Raw genomic sequence first — 20230 nt, 5'->3', positions numbered from 1 at the left:
TGATGTTGGTTGCAACACTTTTGTTTATGTGGGTGTGTGTGTGTTATTATATACATTGGTATATATCTAAATATACTCAGGTGTTTTCTCCCACAATTAAATAAAATAATTATAAGTGAACTGTGAAGTACAGTTATATTATCGCTATGAATCGTCTGAAAGTTTTAAAAATAAAATAAAATTGTATAAGTTTATGTATGTACTGTTACATATTTATTTATTTGTATGATGTTGAAATTGACGTACCGTCTCGGTTATAAAAAAAAAAGTCTGGTTACAGATTTTATTTGTTATCTGGAATAAAATTCATAGTAAAAATGCTTTAAAAATATATCTATTTCTGATGAAAATTGCTTTTGAATGTTTGTTTTATCTCGTTTATTTAATTTTACTTGTTTTAATTCAGACATGAGAGAATTAATCCTACCGTTTGAAATAGTTTCTTTGAAAGTTGTTTACACTTCAGGTTGCTTTAATGTTCATCGCTTGAAATGTTTTGCTAATAGCCATCATTTGACTTTTGTCAGGAAGGAACTGCCCATCGATAAATTTTTAAAATGAAGAAATAGCAAACTTTAATAATATTTTATTCATTGAGATATGAAGCTGTGTTTAGGTAAAAAAAGGTTTATTCAACAGATTAAAACCAGGTTATGTCGTTCTTATGTAATCCTATCTGAACTGTACAACAGTTATAAGTCAAAATAATGCACATAAATTGAAATAAATATAACGGTTGAAGAAAAAACTTTTATGATTTAATTTTGTATGGTAGGCAATAATGTCCAGGCAATAGACAGTCCTCCCCGCTCCGGCTCTAGTCATACTAACATCTTCTGCATTATTTTACCCGTCTCTCAGTAATATATATATGTTTTAACAAATAAATGAATTTAATATAATCTTCTGAGTGATGGGATCTCTTTTAAGTTGACCGTGTATTTTATAGTTGGTCGTGGAAAGGAATTCTTTAACGGGTAAAATAATTTTTAAACCGGTTTAAATATGTACACTTGGTAAAATAAGGAATCCATTATTGTTTGATCAATTTTAAGTCATAACTGAAGTTTTCAGATAATTGATACAAATATCTTGATTTGAGTTCTGTAGATATTTATATTCCTTGTATTATGAATGTACATTTAGCTTTTTGAATCCACGGATCATGAAACCTGGATGTTTTATTAATTTTAACTCGATAACCGACTGGTGGCAGAGGACACTAAGAAATGTTTTTGACTGGGCCTCAAATTATTAACCTTCCACATCAAAACATGTTTTCATGTGGCTTCAGTTTGCAGTTTAGTGTTACAGCAATTAAGTTTAATACTAAAATTAAGTGATTTTATAAAAAAAAAATTACAGTCATTTATCTGGATTGACCCTTGCAAGGCCGAATCTGGATAATCAGAAATCCAGATAGTTGGAAAATTAAAAACAGGTTTTCTAATATGTAATGATCATAATCATTCTAATGTTAAATTGTGTAGCAGACATGTACTCAGTCTGTATAGTTGGATGACTGGAAAATCAGTGTCCCACTATTAGTAGAAAATTTTATAATTTATTAATCAAATCCAGGGCTAGCTGCGCTGATTATAGGTGAAGATGAATTTTTATAATGTAAAAAAAAAAAAAAAAAACCAAAACTGATCCAGAACCTTCAGGTGAAAGGCAAATTGGTTATCAAAATAACAGTTTTTAAAGAAATTCAGCTTTAAATTTTTACAAATATCATTTACGCCTTGGGTGCAAAAATAGTATTATAGTGTTTTGCGTTCACCTTAGGTTGGTTTAATTATTAAAATGTTTCTAGTAATTTGAGATATAAATTAAAATGAGAATTTGCTGTTAAAATAAACTAATTCAGTTTCTCATCATTAATGCATTAATAAAATTATATTACACGTATTTGCGTGCGTGTTATATCAGTTTACTTTGTAATTTATATGTATCGCTTGTGGTTTGTTGGAGTGATGCATGTCACAAGCATCAAATTTCACAAATATCGACATTGCAGTTTATTTAATCTTGAATTCTGGAGATTAGATAGTCAATCTGTAAACATACATTACTATTAAATCTATTTTTATTTTTTTAAACCGGCTAAAACCTTTATAATGGCTACTAATTTTGTATTATATAGGTATGATCCTTTTTTTTTTTTTTTGTATATTTTCCTACCTGAATTTATAAAAAAACAATTTTATTATGTTTTTATTTTTAATCAGTCTTCTGTATTTTTGTATCTTAAAGGAATTTTCATAGTTATTAAAAAGTGTAACTTCAAATTTCTAAATTTATAAGTGAATTAACCAAGTAGTTTTCAATCTGTTGTTTTACATGTTGATAAAATGGCTTCATGTATATATAGATTTAGAATTTCCTCATATGTGTGTGTTTGTATACAGCATAAGGATTTGAATAGTTTTACATTCTGTATTGAAGGTTACCATTAAATTATTTAAGGTGAGATTTATGAATTGTAGATCCCTCTTCCTGCTATGTGAATTTCATCAGATTTTAAATAATTCCTCTCGCACAGCTCTTAAGTATATTAATTTAAATTAGAAAAATGAAATGTTAGGTGCAAAGGAAACAATTTTTTTTTTCAAAAATACTTGAATTAGATTTGTTTTTGTTTTCTATAATATAATTATCATGTAGATATTTTTCTGTTTGATTTTCTTTCTTTAAATCTATATAACATTTCTATAAACTTAAGTTTTTGTTTTTTTTTTTTTTGAGTAAACAATAAAGTTAATTGTCCCGGGGAAGTCGACTACTCTGATCTTAGGTAGACTCTCTATGGATTGGTTGTTACCTTCCCATCTCATATTTATCCTTTATAACTTGCATCAGTAAGTGCCATGGAAGTTGGATCGCTTATCACGTGGCATTCTTTTGGTATCTAGAAGACCATTCACTTCTGTAGTAAAGCTTGTAGATTAATATGTTTAAATTATTGGATATTAATTAGGTTTTTTTTTCATAATTTTTCATTAATCTAATGTTTACTGTCTCTTCAGGATCGTAATGATATATATATATATATATATATATATATATATATATATTATATATGTGTGTGTTACTAATAATAATATTAACAATAATAATACTAATAATATCGATTGTTGGGGTGAGCTGACATGAGATATCGGTCACTTATGAAAATGGTACAGTCATTCCCAGGAGTAAACATCTCATGCCAGGCTTATTAAATATAAAGAAATCGAGAATAACAGGAACTGATATCTTGTTGCCTTCTCAGTGTATACCAAATATACTTTAGTAAATCAGCACGGCAAGTCGGCTGAAATTATATTCAGTCTCTATCTGATCGACAAAACCGATAGATATTAAAGTCTCATTAAGTGAAATCTTTAACCCTTTCACTTAGGTATGGATTAAATAATGAACATCATTCTTTGAAAGATAGAAATCTCTTGATCAGTACCACTTTTCATATCTGAGAAAGACCGAAATTGATAGTTTAATGTTACAAAATTAATTTATTTCTTTTTGTTGGGGAAAAAAATATATGTGTTATTTTTTTCACTTGCTTAAGAAATTGTATTAATTTAAATAAATTTGTGTTTAATAATTATTTTAATTACGTATTTTTTATAATGTTAATAGGATTGAAATTATCTAACTAATGACTAATGATTGGCGGGGTGGGGGAATATAAACTTATAAATATATAAATAAAAATCAGTTGATATTTATCAATTACAAGAAATTTTTATTCTTTAGGCCTTATTAGTTATTTATAAATATAAATAACAGTTTTAATTACTTTTATGTACTGTTATTTAAACAATGTTACTGTTTCTTTCTGTGTTTTTGATAAGCTGTTTGTTCCCTTGTGTTTGTATATATATAAACTATAAAGAAAATATGAACAGTATGCATAATAAAAAATTAATTACTTAAGATTTTTATCTCTTGTTAATTAAAACCATCAAAGAAAAATTAAAATAGGCCGGATTTACATTATGTGGTTGTTTCATTTATAATTTTGCTAATAATTGCTGTGAATAATTAGTTTTAATTCTTCTTTTTTTTTTTAAATTACTAAACATATTTTATATATTTTAGGAAAGAATATATTTGTAATACAACACTATTTTCAGCATAGTCAGGTGGTAATTTATGCTGTTGAATCAACATATTTTAGTAGGCATTGTATTTAAATCACTTTTTTACATAAATTTCATACCTGCATTGAAAGTAATTTTTTTATCGGTCATTTGATGACTGGTTCAAGGCTATTCTCCATAACTTTCTGTACTGTACTAAACTATTAATTGTAATAACTGCATGTCCTACATCCTTGGCTTATCTTTTTTTTATGCCAATGATTATCGTCCAAAAACTTTTATCCTATATATATATATCTGTTAATAAATTTACTATTCTTGGATGTATTAATGCATTTCTACAACCTAGATTGTCTCTTTACAAGATTATGCCACAGATTTCTCATACCTCCCATTTGTTTTGAGATCTTTTCCTTTTTTCCTTTATTACTTCACCAAATTTTCAATTTCCTCCTGTAATCACGTTTCATAATCCTCTGGTCCTTTACTTTCTGTTTTTCCTACCGTTCATGTTTCACTGACACTTAACATCGCATTCCATAGAAATACTCTTAAGAATGCCTTTCTAATTCTTAGATTGATATTTAAAATTGGCCTATTTGTTTTTTTTTGAAAGCTTACTAATCTGGTTTTGATCTCTATAAAATTTTGGCTACTCGAAAATTTTACAGATTTTACTCTTTAAATAATAAAATTTTGTAACTTCTAGTGCATTGTGTTCATTTGTCTGAAAATTTTATAACTCGTCAACCTTTCCATCATATTGAATTACTTTTCCTTTATAATTATTTATTTTCAAACTAAATTTTTTTGTTACTATTAGTTTGTTTTCAGAATGTTGGTTTCCAATCAGCATTTTTATCCTTTCTCCTTAATTAGTTGTCCACTCCCAGTTTTTTTTCTTATATACTTACTGATACTTACTGCCTTTCTCACTACATTCCTACAAACATCCTGACCCTGAATAATTCTCCCCAACCTCCACATTTCCGTCTGATTTATCAACAGATGCTTCTCTAATTGATTAGACCTCCGGCATTCATTGGACCTGCCCAATCCATCTAATTCTTTCAAATTAAATCTAATTCTTTCCCTCTTCTACTGGGTCAGTTCATGTTTCGGAATCGTACATGTCAATGGATCTTATCACAGTTTTATGTATTTTAATTTTCACGTTTTTCCTTTTTTTTTAGAGTATACTGTTTTTAAGAGTTCAGTTTAACTTGAAAAATGTTTTTGGGACTGTGATATTACTATTTCCACCTGTAACCTTTTTGTATATGTATGTCTTGTTTCTATTCTTCTTGGACAAAATTGCGTCGATATATTTAAATTCATTCATCCTTTCAAATATCTGTATAAAAAGTTACATCGTCTGTTTAAGCCAACACCTGAATACTTATATTAGAAGCTACCTCTCCTGGACTTTTACCGGTTGGCTAGCCACCTTTGAAAATACATCTCCCTACCTCAAACTTCTTCTGATTGAAAACCTCTTTGACAATTCCCCTTCCATTCTAATTTTGCATGTTGTTTTTTTTTCTAGAATCAGAACCTCTTTCTCTTATACTCTTATAACTGTTACCTCATTCTAGAACAGATTTTATTATTTTTTTCCTTCTTTTTTTAGAGTATATTGTTTTTTAAGAGTTCAGATGATACGATTCTTTCTATGCAATATTCATTATAGTGTGTGTTCATTATACTCATGTATATTATAAAAAATGTACTGAATGATTTACAACTTGCCCGATCGAGTTGAAAATTTTCATTGGTAATCGAGTTCATAAAATTATATTTTGATTCATCTTTTTAAAAAACTTGTGATCTTCCCTTAACACACTACAAATTTTTAAAATAAGGATGATAAATAAAGGTTATGTTATTGATTTAGTGTAAAAATAATTACAAGTTCTACTATTCACTACTTTATTATTTTTTTAATTACTTTTTGGGGGGGGAGAAGTATTATTTAAAAACAAGCATCACCTTTTTAGTAGTGCCACTTAAAGTGTCAAGTTGAAAAGTGTAAAAAATCATAGTTTACATTATTAGATGGTTGTGTACGCTTTTTTTTTATTTTACTCTTACACATTTTATCTCTGTTTTTATTATAGTTTTATTGTAAAAATGGTAATTTAGAACAGAAGAGTTCAACTTACAATATTTCAACAAACTTTTTACAGGAATTTTTTTTTAATAAGATTAACTTCAAAAAATGTAAAATAACTTCAAAACTAGTAAAATATTTTAAGTAATCGTTTTTCTATTCTTCTTTATATTTTGACTTAAAGATGTCTGATTCAAATTAAAAAACAAACAGATAGTAAAAATGTACTAACTGTTTAATTTGGAACTGAATTCAAATAGTTCAAATTTAGAGACGGATAGAAAATTTATTGTTGTACTTTTTGATACAGTTTAATTTCCTGGCTACAACTATATAACTGTTGCAACAGATAGCTATAAAGTGAAAGTATAGCAATCAGCCAAAATTTCAAGGATTAATAATGTTCAAGGGAGCAAGAATCCCTAAGTCCAGGAAAAAATCTGTGGAAATCTCCGTAAGATGTGTATAAATGCATGTATTTGGCTTGTATTTTGATAATATTTAAAGACTGGCTCAATGATATTCTTTATAAAATTCAAAAAAAAAAAAAAAAAAAAATGGAGGCTTGATGGCATTAAATTTTGAAAAATTAAGGGAGAGGAATAGTTTTCAAGATTTTGAATTTTTTACTTTTTGTATAGTGGTTGTAAAAAATTTAGCTTTTGTAATGCAATAAAAGTTAAAACGGATTAAATTGTTCTTCAGCGGCAAGTGAATTGAAAGAGAACGTAAATTTTTTTTAATTTGATCAAAAAAAAATTATTATATTTATTTGTTATACATAGTTATTGGATTTTATTTCATGTATTTCTTCTTTTTTTTTCAGGCTGAAGCAAGGGTTGCTGCCAAGCGGCAAGCAAGAGCTGAGGCTCGTGAAATAAGAATGAGAGAATTGGAGAGGCAACAGAGGGAAGCTGAAGAAAATGTTGATAAAATATATGATATATACAACACATCAGGTATTTAATTATTGATATTAATGTATTTTAATTCACCCCATAAATAATTTGATAAATTTATTTAAAATTTTGTAATTAAAAAAAAAAAAAACTGTCAAAGGTAAAAATTAATTTTACTGAATTGACATAGCTGACAGAGCTGACCATCGTTGTCGGTAAAATAATAATAAGCAGCGTCAAGAAAGCTGTTTGATAAATATGAAATTAATTATTTTAATAAAGGAATCAGTAGGAACAGTAATCAATTTTTTTTTCAATTATCTTAATTATCTTTGCTCTATAGTTAGGTGTGTGCCTATACTCTTCATGATGTAAAGTGGCAGTACTCCATCTTTCATGTAGAAGGTTCTGGCTTCAAATTGGTCACACATATCATGTGTTTTACATACTGAAAGTTTTTTTTACTTTATTTTTTAATAATTCGGCATGATGAGAGTAGGTTTTAAAATTATTGTAAAATTTCTCTAGCCTAATCCCGAAAGTAAAAATTGGGGAAATTTGTATAAAAAGAGAAAGAAATAAACATTGTCCTCAACTGATCACAAATTAAATTAATTTTGATGACAATTATTATGGTGGAATAAATACTATCAATATTACATTAAAAATAAAAAAATAACTGACACAATGTAATTTTTCTTGACGTATAAATAAATAAAACATTTTTAAACAATTCTGTTAGGTTTGCAATTTTCAAATTATAATGTTGTAAACCCTTACTACATTAGCCTATATTAATGGTTATAAATTGAGCTCATAACATTGCACATCCATCGTTGTTGTAGTCTCAATTTGAGGAAAATGCTTTTGTGAGTTTGTAGATGAAATTAAATCACAGTATTTTAGTCAGACATTTGTTACGTATTTTTGTGGCCTTGAAATTAGACATAGGTATTTCTTTGTATGTTTATATAACCATTATCGTGTATATCTCTAGTGGAGGTATTTCTTTGTTATGTTAATCAACCTGATAGTATAGAATATCTTTAAGCAACATGTTAGAATAGTCTTGAAGCAACTGAAATAATATTTTCAGTCGATAAATTCATTTTTTCTCAGTTAGAAATATATTAAAAAAATGTTCATTATTGTAAATATGTTGTGTAATTTATATAACACATAAAAAAAAATGACGCTTAATGAGTATTTAAAGCCAGGACTTTTCGCGTGAAAGACTTAAATGCTATTTCTATTCTATTGTAGTGGTTGATAGAGTATTATACTAAATTTTACAGAATGAGGAAAAAATAAAAATTTTTCATTCTACTTGCCAAATAACATTTTAGCTAATTATTGTTGGAGTTGAAATTCTAATACATAACACATTCTGGATCAGTTTTGGCATTTTTCATAACTATAATTGGACAGCTAGCGTGTAGTTACTTAATAAATTACAAAATTCCCCTAATTCATGGCCAAACGACTACTGGGAAAGGCTTTCTAATTTAAAAAATAATTTTTTTTCAATCTTACAGTGTATGCTTAATCCAATAATTTTCATAATCCAGTATTTAAGTAATTTTTTCCCTGAATAGATTTATTGTTAGGGTTCCAACTTTTAAAAAAATGGTTTTAAGTTTAATAAACTGTTTATGGATAACATGTGCATTTGTAAAACGGAAGTAGATGTTGTAGAAGTACTAATGTGACAGTGGAAGAAGTGTAGAAGCGTATGAAAATCGACTAACAAAGCGATTAAACTTCTTTGGATTTCTTGACCGACAGTCTAACATAGCCTCAAAATAATGTCATTAACTCATTAGAATATTCTAAATTACAAATGCCACAGGTCTTGAAGTAAAATAACAAAGTTACTAAATATGAGTTGAGCTTTAAATTATAAAATTTAGAATAGCGTATAAAAGATGTGTTTATAAAGCTCACCAAGTATGTTTGTGTTGCTTTTTTCTTCTTCTTTCCTCTCTTATCTACAAATTTTCTTTATTGTCATAAATTGGAGTTGCTTCCATACTTGCGAACTAAACTTTTTAAAAGATTGTTATTATTTTGCTGTTAAAACTTGTGTATTATTATCATCTATGAGGCGTGTTTTAAAAAGGATAATTTTGAATTTGCCACGCTTATACGCGATGTAAACAGATTGCGCTTGCTTAGCTCAGTTGTTTAAATCAATAGTCAGTTGTTAGAAACAATAGTTAGTCATCTTGTTGTTAGTTGTTTATATTCATCCATTTATAATGAGTCTACAATTCATGATGTTGCCGAGTGGAGTACAAGGAATTATCCGATCATTGATGGCGAAAAACAATTCTGTAGCTGAAACTCACAGGTAAGTTTGTGATGTTTACGAGTTGTATAAGTGACACTAAAGTAAGACGGTGATGTTCCATTTCAGAAAGGGCAAATGAATGTTCACAATTTGATTGAAAAAGTTGGTGAAAAATTTTGAGAAAACCGTCATCGTTTCATAATTGTCTTTGATGTTTCATGATCTTGGATTTATGACGTTTTGACTGTAAAACATGCCTATAAAAATTTTTGTGCCAGATGGATGCTGAAGATGTTAACCAACACGGATAAGGGAAAACATCTTGCTACAACACACAAATTTTTGAGGTGATATAAAGATGAAGGTGATGAATGGTTTGATCGCATCATTACCAGACATCATGGATTTCTTATTTGAACACCCAGGCAAAGAAGAAGTTCAAACAATATCATTCAGCAAAGAATCATATGGCTATTTTTTTATTTTTATTTTTTTGAGATAAGTTTGTCTTGCTTGTCAAATTTAGTGATCATGAAACTAACCATCGGGTTGGTCTAGTGGTGAATTCGTCATCGCAAATCAGCTGATTTTGAAGTTCAGAGTTCTAAGGTTCAAAGACTAGTAAAGGCAGTTAGTTTTGTACGGATTTGAATACTAGATTGTGGATACTGTTGTTCTTTTGTGTTTGGGTTTTAGTGAACCACACATCTCAGGAACGGTCGACCTGAGACTGTACAAGACTACACTTCATTTACATTCTTACACATCATCCTCTGAAGTAATACCTTATGGTGGTTTCAGACGCTAAACGGAAAAAGAATAAAGAAAAAAGTGATTGTGGAACTTCTGTGAATACCAATACATATTGCAAAACATTAAAAAACGTTAGAACTATAAATAAACAAATAGTATGGGATGGTATACCATGTGATGGTATTTTCATGTGATTTTGTTTTTTCATGCAATGCCCAGGCACACACGACAAATTTTTAGACAGTGAGATGATTGGAAAATCTTCAGCTGCCTACACTACAGCTCTGACGGTTCTCAATGATTATTTTCTTCTTTTCCACCTTAAACAGTGACCTGTATCACAAAGGTTTGACGATGACAACAATTTGCAAAATGACATTACTGCATGGTTTAAGTTACTGGTGGTTGAATTTCTTGAAAGGGAATGAAGAAGCTTAGTGAAGCACTTTGAAAAATTGAAATTGAAGGCAGCTATGTAAAAACTTAATAAATAAATGTAGTTTGAATGATAAATTAAAGTTTTTTCATATTCTTCAGTTTTTTTTTTTTTTTTTACTTTAAAAACGACCTTACTTTAAAAACACACCTTGTAATTTGTTGAAATCAGTTATTGATATGTTGCGTATTGAGAAATCAACTTAAGATGAATATAATTCTCAGAATATATCTTTCCATTTTAATCTAATTTTAAAATTATTATTAAATAAATTTGTTTTATTAATTATCGGTGAATGTGATAAGACTTCTGCAATCTTGAATGTTATATATATATATATATATTTTTTTTTATTAAGCAAAAAATCAGTTTCATATTATTATGAATTACCAGTGACATCTCATTTATTTTCACTAATGTATGTAATTTCACAATGTGGTTGCAATATTGCACATGGCAAAGCTACTATAAAAATACAAATAAAATTACAAAAAGAACATACTCACTTTATGAAGGCATTTGTATTACACATACTGAGCAGTAAAAGTTCTTTGTTTTTCCTTTTTTTTGTTGAAAGTTGAGGTAGAGAATTCTCTATAAGTCCCAAAATTAGATTGCCATTATTTTCCTAGGTAAAAACGTGGTTTTTGTTTTCCGTGGTAAGATTAGCTTGAATATCACCATTGTGCATGCGCTTGTTTTAATGGTTGTGGAATGAAATAATGTACCAATGTTTCATTTCAAGTTAAAATCTAAAAATTTATCTGTACTTTTTGTATTGCTGCTTAACTTATATGATTGCTACCGATTTTATTTTTTTGTGCTCAGACAGAAAAAGGTGAGGAATTTGCTAGCACTTGCTTTGCTAAATTTGGGATGATCTCTTATTACTATTTCATGTTTTTCAGAGTTTCTCCAGGAGTAATTTGTCATTTATCTTGAATAAGCGATTTGTTTTCTATCTATAAAGCTGTCATCGATAGAAGCCATTGGCCTACGGTGTGCGGCTCATTTTCAATTTTTTCCTGACCTCCGAATGTGTAGTAGCACCATTAATAAACTGTGGATTAATAGAAACGCATTCTTACAATATCACTTTAAGTGTTGTGTAAATTTGTGATGGCCAATTTTGAGAAATTGATAATAATTTTGCTGTGCAGCGTTACTATATTTAATACCTTCTGTTCAGACTTATTGTTCATTACAACTGTCAAAGTTGAAAGAAAGAACAGCCAATTCTACTGATGACAGGTTCAACAGACAAGGATTTGTTCGTTGAGTCGTATTTATCATGTACGGTAGATTATGAAAATTCCCATTAATAATTCTAATGTCCTTACTTATTTTTATTGAAACGTCTTTCTTTATTCCAGGTAAATAACAGTAATCTTGACCATTTTTGGGCAGTTTATGATTTTAATTGTACGAGTAAACTATAGGCAGAATAATTATTAGTTCTTCTTTGTTTACTTCCTTCCATTACTGTTGGTTTGTTTATTACTAATAGTGCAAGCTAGTCCAGGCCGCACTGTCTAAAACTAATAATGCTAAAGCAAAGCAGAAATCCTTAAAAAGTAGCGTAACTAAAAGTACAAACTAAAAGAGGTTACACTACAAAGAGCCTCTGTATGTTCAATTTTAATATGAAATCACATTTTATCTAAAAGTTAGTAGTAAAGTTTATACTATGAATAAGAATTTGAATATATCTTTAGCATGTTCAAATGACATAAGAACTTGAAAATTGTCCATTGCTGTTAGGTTTTTTCAGTAAACTTTACTAAAAAAAAAGTTTGTTACTGGAATTGTTATTTCTGTTGATGCTCTTTTCTGGAATTTCAAAATTTTTATTTCAATTTTGATAGTGTAACAAAAACTAGTTAAATAAAGTCTTTGTTTTTAGTAATATCGTATCAGGAAATAGCCAAAATGATGTTAAAAGTATAAAACGTTGTCCAATGTTTTCAAATTTAAAAATTCTGGCTTTGGTTCCTTAAAAATTATCAAAAAGAATTAATATGATTGGTTGAAAAATCAACGTTCTATCTTCTTGGAAAGTTAATCAAAACAGCGGTCAAAGTGTTTAAGAACAGATTCTAGAAAGCTATTTAAAGTTTGTTATGGGAATACATGCTTGAATGTTTTCAACTTTTTTCTTTTTTTTGCTGAAACCATTGACAGCAAATGGTGGTGTATGTTTTCTTGATATATTGATCAGTCGATTGATATTCTGAGATTGATAAAATCAGTTGTTGATATAGAAACAATCTGTAAATTAATAATTATGTAGTAAATTTAACTCTAAAATCAACCGACCAGTTATTTAGAATATGAACATAAATAAGTAGTATTAAAAATCGTTTTAAATATAATTTCTTAAATGTTCACTAACAGTTTTATAAATTGATTGTTGTTGTGTGGGCAAGATTGTAAACTAATTACCATGATGGGAAAATTATTCTTTCTCACCACCTATGCCCCTATTCTTATCTTAATTCCTCCTCAATTAATGATACTATTTTATCTTATATCGTACGTTGTAGGAAACTCCTTGTATTATTTTATGATAGGAAACTGCCTATGGATTTGATTTTCTATAATAACTGTGCAATAAGGTTTATGGCTGAAATGCCTTTAATATAAAAGTGGGTTTAGCAACCATTTTAAAATTGAGAAAGTTGAGTTAAAATATAAATAATTATGAAAAACAAAAATTTGTAAATTTTTATAATGAAATCAGAAGATAGAGAAGATGTGCATTTTAAATAGTAGATTTTGTTGGCAGCTCTAAAGTTTAGAATGTTTGAAGCATGGGAACAATAACTACTAGAATAATAGAAGTATTGTGTTGTAGAGGATCAACATTCTTTCGTTTTATAAAAATCTGATGTGGACACCATATACTTACTTATATATATATTTTTTATTACATTTTTTTTTTTTTTTTTTTTTTTTTGAAACTGGTTATTGTAAATTTTTTACAATCACAGGTTAATAATCATTAATAAATCAATATATTTAAATTAAAAAAAAAAAAAAAAGAAAAGGACATGAAGTCTGATTCCAATTGATGTGTCTTCCTTTTAAGAACCAAATATTTCATTAATTAAATTTTTTTGGGCTATAACTCTGGAACCAATGAAAATAAGTACAAATTATGATATATCATTAAAAGTTTCCCAATGAGGGCTGCAGTTAAGAAAGTTTTTTTTTTAAATACTTTTGGTCCAGTTGATTGCAATTAAAAGGGGAGGTGCACAACAGAGATGTTGTTACAACAGTCTTAAATCCAAAATTTCAACATTCTATGGCTATGTTTATGAATCATGTGAGATACATATCTATGTACATACATACATACAGACATCATGCCAAAACTAGTCAAAATGGATTCAGGGATGGTCAAAATGGATATTTCCATTGAAATCTGAAAACCAAAATTTTTCACCATTACAATACTTCTTCCTAGTACATATAAGCTTTTCTATCACTGTTATGTTATCATCAGCAAGTCATTTATTACGTTGTTCAATAAATCATTTGAAGTACATTCAGAAGTAATAGCTGATCCATAAAAATTTTCATCACCATCATATCATCTTCACTAATGTCTGGAAAATCTGAATTACAACTTTCCTATAGTTAAATTTATTTGATAAAGAAGTAACAACATCAAAAATCTTTCTTTTCATCATGATTCATCACATATCTTTTTTTTATAAATAATTAAATGCACAAAGGCAACTTTAACTACCCTGTAATGTAGTTAATTAGTAGTATGGAAAATAGTTCGCATATTAACAGTAATATGTTTAAAACATCAACACATGCATAATGAATGCAGTCAGGTTTCTCACACCACAAAATTATTTTTCTCATTTACAATTACTTAAGTTTTGTGTTTTTTTTATATTGGTTTATTGTTACTGTACATTTGTATATCATTACTACCATAGTTGTCGGGGTTAAGAGAGAGAAAACCATAATTTTTTTTTTTAAACAGATATTACTGCATTTTTTTAAAGCAGATGCTTCCTTTGGCCTTCATTTTGTATCCATTTCCTAATTTACTTCTTGACTTGATGGAAAAGGATAGTAGTTGGAAGATCCATTGTATGAAAACTTAGAAGTTATACACTAAATAACAAATTTTTATGTTACTTTTGATGGAATATTTTTGGTAGGAATAATGTTTATCCACCATTTGATAATATATGCGAACATTTAGCTCGATGATCTGGTGTAACGTCTATTATAATTGTATGTATAACAATTTTTTTTTTTACAGATGCGTTGAACAGATCATCTCGGGTGGCAGCATCTGTTGCCAGCCCACGATCATCCAGTGTCCTTTCTGGTGGAAATAACAGTTACCATTCTTCCAGATGAAGTTCTGAGGATTCACTAGAGGAAGTCGCTAGCCTGAGGGATATTAAGGTTATTTTAACATCCTATTAGAATTGTAATGCCAATAAACTGTATCTGATTAGTTTCATATTTTTTATTAGGAACCAGGAAGCCAAATTTGATAAAATGTAGATAGTTGTTTTTGTGTTTGAATGCAATTACTGGTTGCAGATTGAATTGTGATTAGATCTTGACCATTTGTATTGTTAGACCATACCGATTAGGTTTATCAGATCTAATATGGGTTGTAACGAATGAGTGACACACATTATTAAGAATTGTACACTCAATGTGAAAAGAAATTAATGGCCTGATGGGAGGTGGGGACAGTCACGCCTAAAATACGGGCAATAACCATTGTTTAAAGAGATAAACAATTTATATTTAAACTTAAAATATGAAAGCGATTTAGTTTTTAAACATTTTTGTACACAATTTTTAGTTGAAGAAAGAAAATTATCAGTTATATAATTTATATTTTGAATATATGTCATTGTGAGTTTACAAAGAAAAAGCAACCTTTCTGGCAAGAGAACTAGTATATGTTATGTTGATACTGTAAGCATAAAATATTAATTTATGTTCTTTATTTGATCACAACAGTTATGGGAAAATATTTTCTCAGCCACATAAGTTTAAAAAAAAAAAAAATATGAATTTATCTATCTTATAGAGATTTATCAGAACTAGAAAAACCTTTAAAGACTTTTAAATAAGATTGTAAAGGTACATTTAGTTTTGGGAAAATAAAATTTTTTGAAGGCAATTATAAAGTTAAGTAGTAATATTGTCATATCGTTTTGAATTGGAATATTAATTATGTAATTATAACCTGTTTAATACTGGCAGGCTAAATTCTTATAAATGTGGTGACACTGTATTATTCATGGCTAATTTATTTTTTTAGCTGTACTTTGTTCCTATAAACTGTGATTGACCTTTATGTATTGAAAAATTAATGTATTTAACGATCTCTGAATAATTCTGGGATAAGTTAAAATCTATATTCTAGTTTCTGTAGCCTTTAAAAATTGAAGTTCATAAAATTTCTATTCAAAATCTTTATAAACTGTATTTAATTAGTTCTGAAATTTACAAGGGTTGTTCAATAAATAATAAACTGTAGGAAAATTATTATTTATTCATTAACAGTGAAAGTTCTACGCTACTTTTCAACATATTCCCGGCTAAACTCATACATCTGTCCCATCATTTTATGAGCTTTATTATTTCAGTAGTAAAGAATTGTTTCTCTTTGTATATAATTCACTGTTGTCCTACACATTCCATGCAGCCATGAGATGTAGCAGCATCTTGACAATGGTAGAAAGCAAGTTAATGTCATGCAGGACTCTGCGATGGATCGAGTGGGAGTAGGAGGTCTGTCCACCTCTCCCTTGTGGACCAGACCGGAGTCCGTAAGTTAACCAAGTCAGGAGTATGAACTGAAGTTGAGTTCACTAAGGGAACTAGAACTAAATTTTCATTGCTGCAAACAATATTTTTGGTGGTATGTTGTTTTTCAATTTGCCTCGAAATCTATGAGACATTTACAAGAAAGTGGTGTGAGATGTAAAACATTAGAGGGTGAAAGACGACTCCTGTTAAAGCCCATCATGGCTTGAATGGGGGGGGGGGGGGCAGAAGCGTCACAAGGCTAATTCAACATCTTTTGCAGTAATTCTGCTTGTAATGAATAATATGAAATGAACAGTGCACTACAAATTTCTCTCGTTTTTATGCATCTCCTTCAAATAAAATAATTAATGCAGTTTTGCAAAGTCTCAGTCAAAACTTCTACCAATCTTCTATTATGATGAAAACTGGTGATGCTTGTTTTGCCTGATTTAAACTGTTTAATCCACTTACAAAAAGTTTTAATTGTACTATTTTAACTTCCGTAAATGAATTTCAGCCGGTTTTACACCTTCAGAAAATAAAAATGTTATCACAGCAAGATGCTGTTCTTCCACGATACACATATAAAGCAGAGCTGACATTTTGAAATAAACAGAAGAGGTTATAATAGTGGAAATTCTTTTAAAACAGCTTATATTTTCTGTGTGTGGTTCTAATTTGAATGTCAGACAGTTTAAGTTTATAAATAGTTTTTGCCATTTATCTCTTGAATTATTATTGAACAACCTCGCGTAACAGGTATTTTAATTTTCTTTAATTACTGTTTATTTTCCGAAGAATTTACAATTTTCAGAGTTGTTTTTAAGTTCTTAATTTATCATTTATCGTAAAAGAGTGAAATACAACATTAAATTAAAATTAACTTTAAGAATAAATACAGACGAATCTCATCTTTGATTAGTTCTTGTACAGATAGTGATTTATGGATGCAGTAATATAAAGATTATACTCAAAATTTAATGATTTATTGAATACATTCCGATGAAGTAATTCATTATTACTATTACTAAAAAGTGATGAAGATTCAATAACATAGAATAAAAAGTGAATTCCGGTGAGAAAAAAAAGATTTTTGATATGTTTACTGATCTTATGATAATTCTAATAAAAGGAAATAAATAGGAATGAATAGATACAAATCAGTAGATTTGTTTGAAGTGTAATCGCTTGCATAAAGTGGGAATGAAATCTGTATAGTTGCCAACTCTCAAGTAGTTGGTAACTTTTGAATAGAGTAACAAAATACGATTACCACAAACTTTATTTGCTTATATATTACTATTTGTTGTCGAGATATTTCTTTTATTCATATAAAGTTGTATTTTGTTATTACAGCAAGAGTTAAAGGAAGTCGAAGAAAAGTTTAGAAAAGCGATGATAGCGAATGCGCAACTTGATAATGAGAAAGCAGCAGCCGCTTACCAGTTAGAATTGTATAAGGACAGATTGGAAGAGCTGGATGAACAACATTCACAGTTACAGGTATTAATCATTTAAAATTAGTGCTTTTAACAAAAAAAAAAAAAAACAAAAAAAAACATGATGCTGCAGAATACTTTCATATGTTGTATAAGATGTAGAACATTCTATAGTATGTGTGAGTTTTGTTCTGTTTTAATTGTTTTTTTTTTCAGTCTACGTTTTTTTCAGTTTAGAGGTAATATGTTCAAGTTTTACTTTCCCATCTAACACTAGCAGAGCTACAGCTCTGGAAGGGAAAGTATTGTAGTCAGTCCAATTTGGGCTAAGCAGTCTTCACCAGATCTTGACATTTTAACACCTAAGGAACCCAAAAAACCGGATGGAATTTTACCAGATGTACATATGTTCGATGTCGCCCTCTAAATCACATTATATCTCCATAACTACTAGACCAATTTTGACCAAACTTGGTCAGACTACTTCTATATATGCGGCATTGATGCCATTAAATTTTCAGGTTAAAAGGTCAAGGGGATGAGGCTGTAGAGTAGGGTCACCCTCATTATCATGAGATTTTGCATAATTAAGGTCACGTTTTTCTTAGGCGCATTACGTTTGTTATCAATTAAACAATAGCAATATTTTGCAAAAGAAGTTTTGCAATATCACATCCCCACCCCAAAAAATGCTCTAAACTAGAGGATAAGTGGGCATACTGCGTTAATAGTACCTCTTGTCACCACAAGGAGCGCTAGTGTAGCACTGACGTACAGCTATTGTAGTAGTCTGCTATGTTGTGACATAGAATTAAATAAATGAATAATATTTAAAGTGTAAAAAAGTAACTCATCTGGTTTTATAGTAAACAATGAAATATTTATTAATATTAGATTATGAGATATATAATATTACTAATGATAATATATAATATGTCACATTTAAAATGCAGTCCATCTATCAACCTGCTATAAAATTTGAATTTACTACCTTACCCCCTTATGTTATTTGACTATCTGACTATCATGCCACCACAGTACCAATTGCTATAACAAAGTGATGAGAATGCTTAGTACATTGTTAGTAAGAATAGAGAAACATGCTTTTATTATTAATCATACTGATAATTTGGATGAATTTCTTACCTTGTATTAAATTCCTATACTTTGATAAAAATCCTTTTGCCATTGCACTCTAATCTATTAATTCTCCAATGGATGTTCCAGTAGTATCACTATCATATGTAATTATTTCTCAGATACTTTTGACTTTATTTCTAGCGTGTCTAATTGTATTTTTGCAGATTGCCTTCTCCATTTTGATCATTCTGTTTCACTACTGATGTCTTTCTTTTCTCTATATTTATTTACATCCTCTACATTCCTAATCCTTGTACCAAAGCACTAAGATTATTTTTTAGTCTACATCCTCCACTGTATGGGAATCATACTGGTGATGTTGGATCAGGTCTATTATTCTATTGTTAATTTAAATAACAGTTAAAGTTACTTTTTTAAAATTGTTTATTTTAAATACGAATTAGATGACTGTCAGAAATGTTTGTCGATTAACCTTGCAAGTTTATAGTAAACACAATGCATATTAGTAATTGAAACCGGTTGGAATTTTTATAGATTAAAATATTTATTAGTTTAATTTTATTGTTAATTATAAAAATGTTGTAAAGCCAATATATTGTAACTCTCTCTCCCAGTTATCCCCGAATGGAATCTGTTCTTATCTTAATATATCTTGAGGTTAGTTTGTGAGTGTAATGTACAGCATATATATTTCTGACAGTTATAGATTGGGTCGATTAATATTTAGAATAATATATGAATAATTCAAATATAACACATTTGGTATACTGAATACCGATACATAAAACTACATTTGTGTAACTTTTCAATGTACATTAGTATAGGTGATGTGTTCTGTACAGCAGGAATAATTTCATTAAAAAAGGTTATGGTTCATACAGTAATATTTTTCCAGGTTAATGAAGAGGCATAAGGTTAATTATAGGGTATTCAGAAAGTCTAGAGTTACTTTAAGATTGATGTTATGAGTAGAGTAATGCATGAAGTTTGTTTACCGATCATCATATTAATTATAAATGTTGGTTTTGTTAGCACTTTTGACTAACAAAGTGCTTATTATGTTTTGTTATACATTTTACTTGAAAAAAAGGAAATGGAATTGAATCAGAGAAAGAAAATTAGATGCATCTGGATGTTATATAATGGAAAAAGCATTTACCTTTTCCTTCATACGCGACTCCTTCACTGTTTGCAGGGATTCATCCCAATAATTTAATGCCGTTCATAAAACCGTGCAAGATATTTCTATCTGAGTGTAAGAGGACTGTAGAGTAATGAAGAGCCATAAAAA

General features: G+C 28.8%; 1 protein-coding gene across 1 annotated transcript in view; it reads left to right on the top strand.

The window, feature by feature from the left end:
- LOC142329984 (leucine-rich repeat flightless-interacting protein 2-like) overlaps positions 1–20230 on the top strand; it is a 37384-nt gene that overhangs the window by 6890 nt on the left and 10264 nt on the right. The window contains exons 2-4 of the mRNA XM_075374977.1: positions 7043–7175; positions 14883–15031; positions 17756–17902. Coding sequence (XP_075231092.1) covers positions 17795–17902 — 108 coding nt within the window. The 5' untranslated portion in view covers positions 7043–7175; positions 14883–15031; positions 17756–17794. The remainder of the gene's footprint in view (positions 1–7042; positions 7176–14882; positions 15032–17755; positions 17903–20230) is intronic.

The sequence above is a fragment of the Lycorma delicatula genome, chromosome 9 (genome assembly GCF_047948215.1).
Source record: "Lycorma delicatula isolate Av1 chromosome 9, ASM4794821v1, whole genome shotgun sequence".
NCBI lineage: Eukaryota > Metazoa > Arthropoda > Insecta > Hemiptera > Fulgoridae > Lycorma > Lycorma delicatula.
This window is presented reverse-complemented; position numbering and strand designations above follow the sequence as displayed.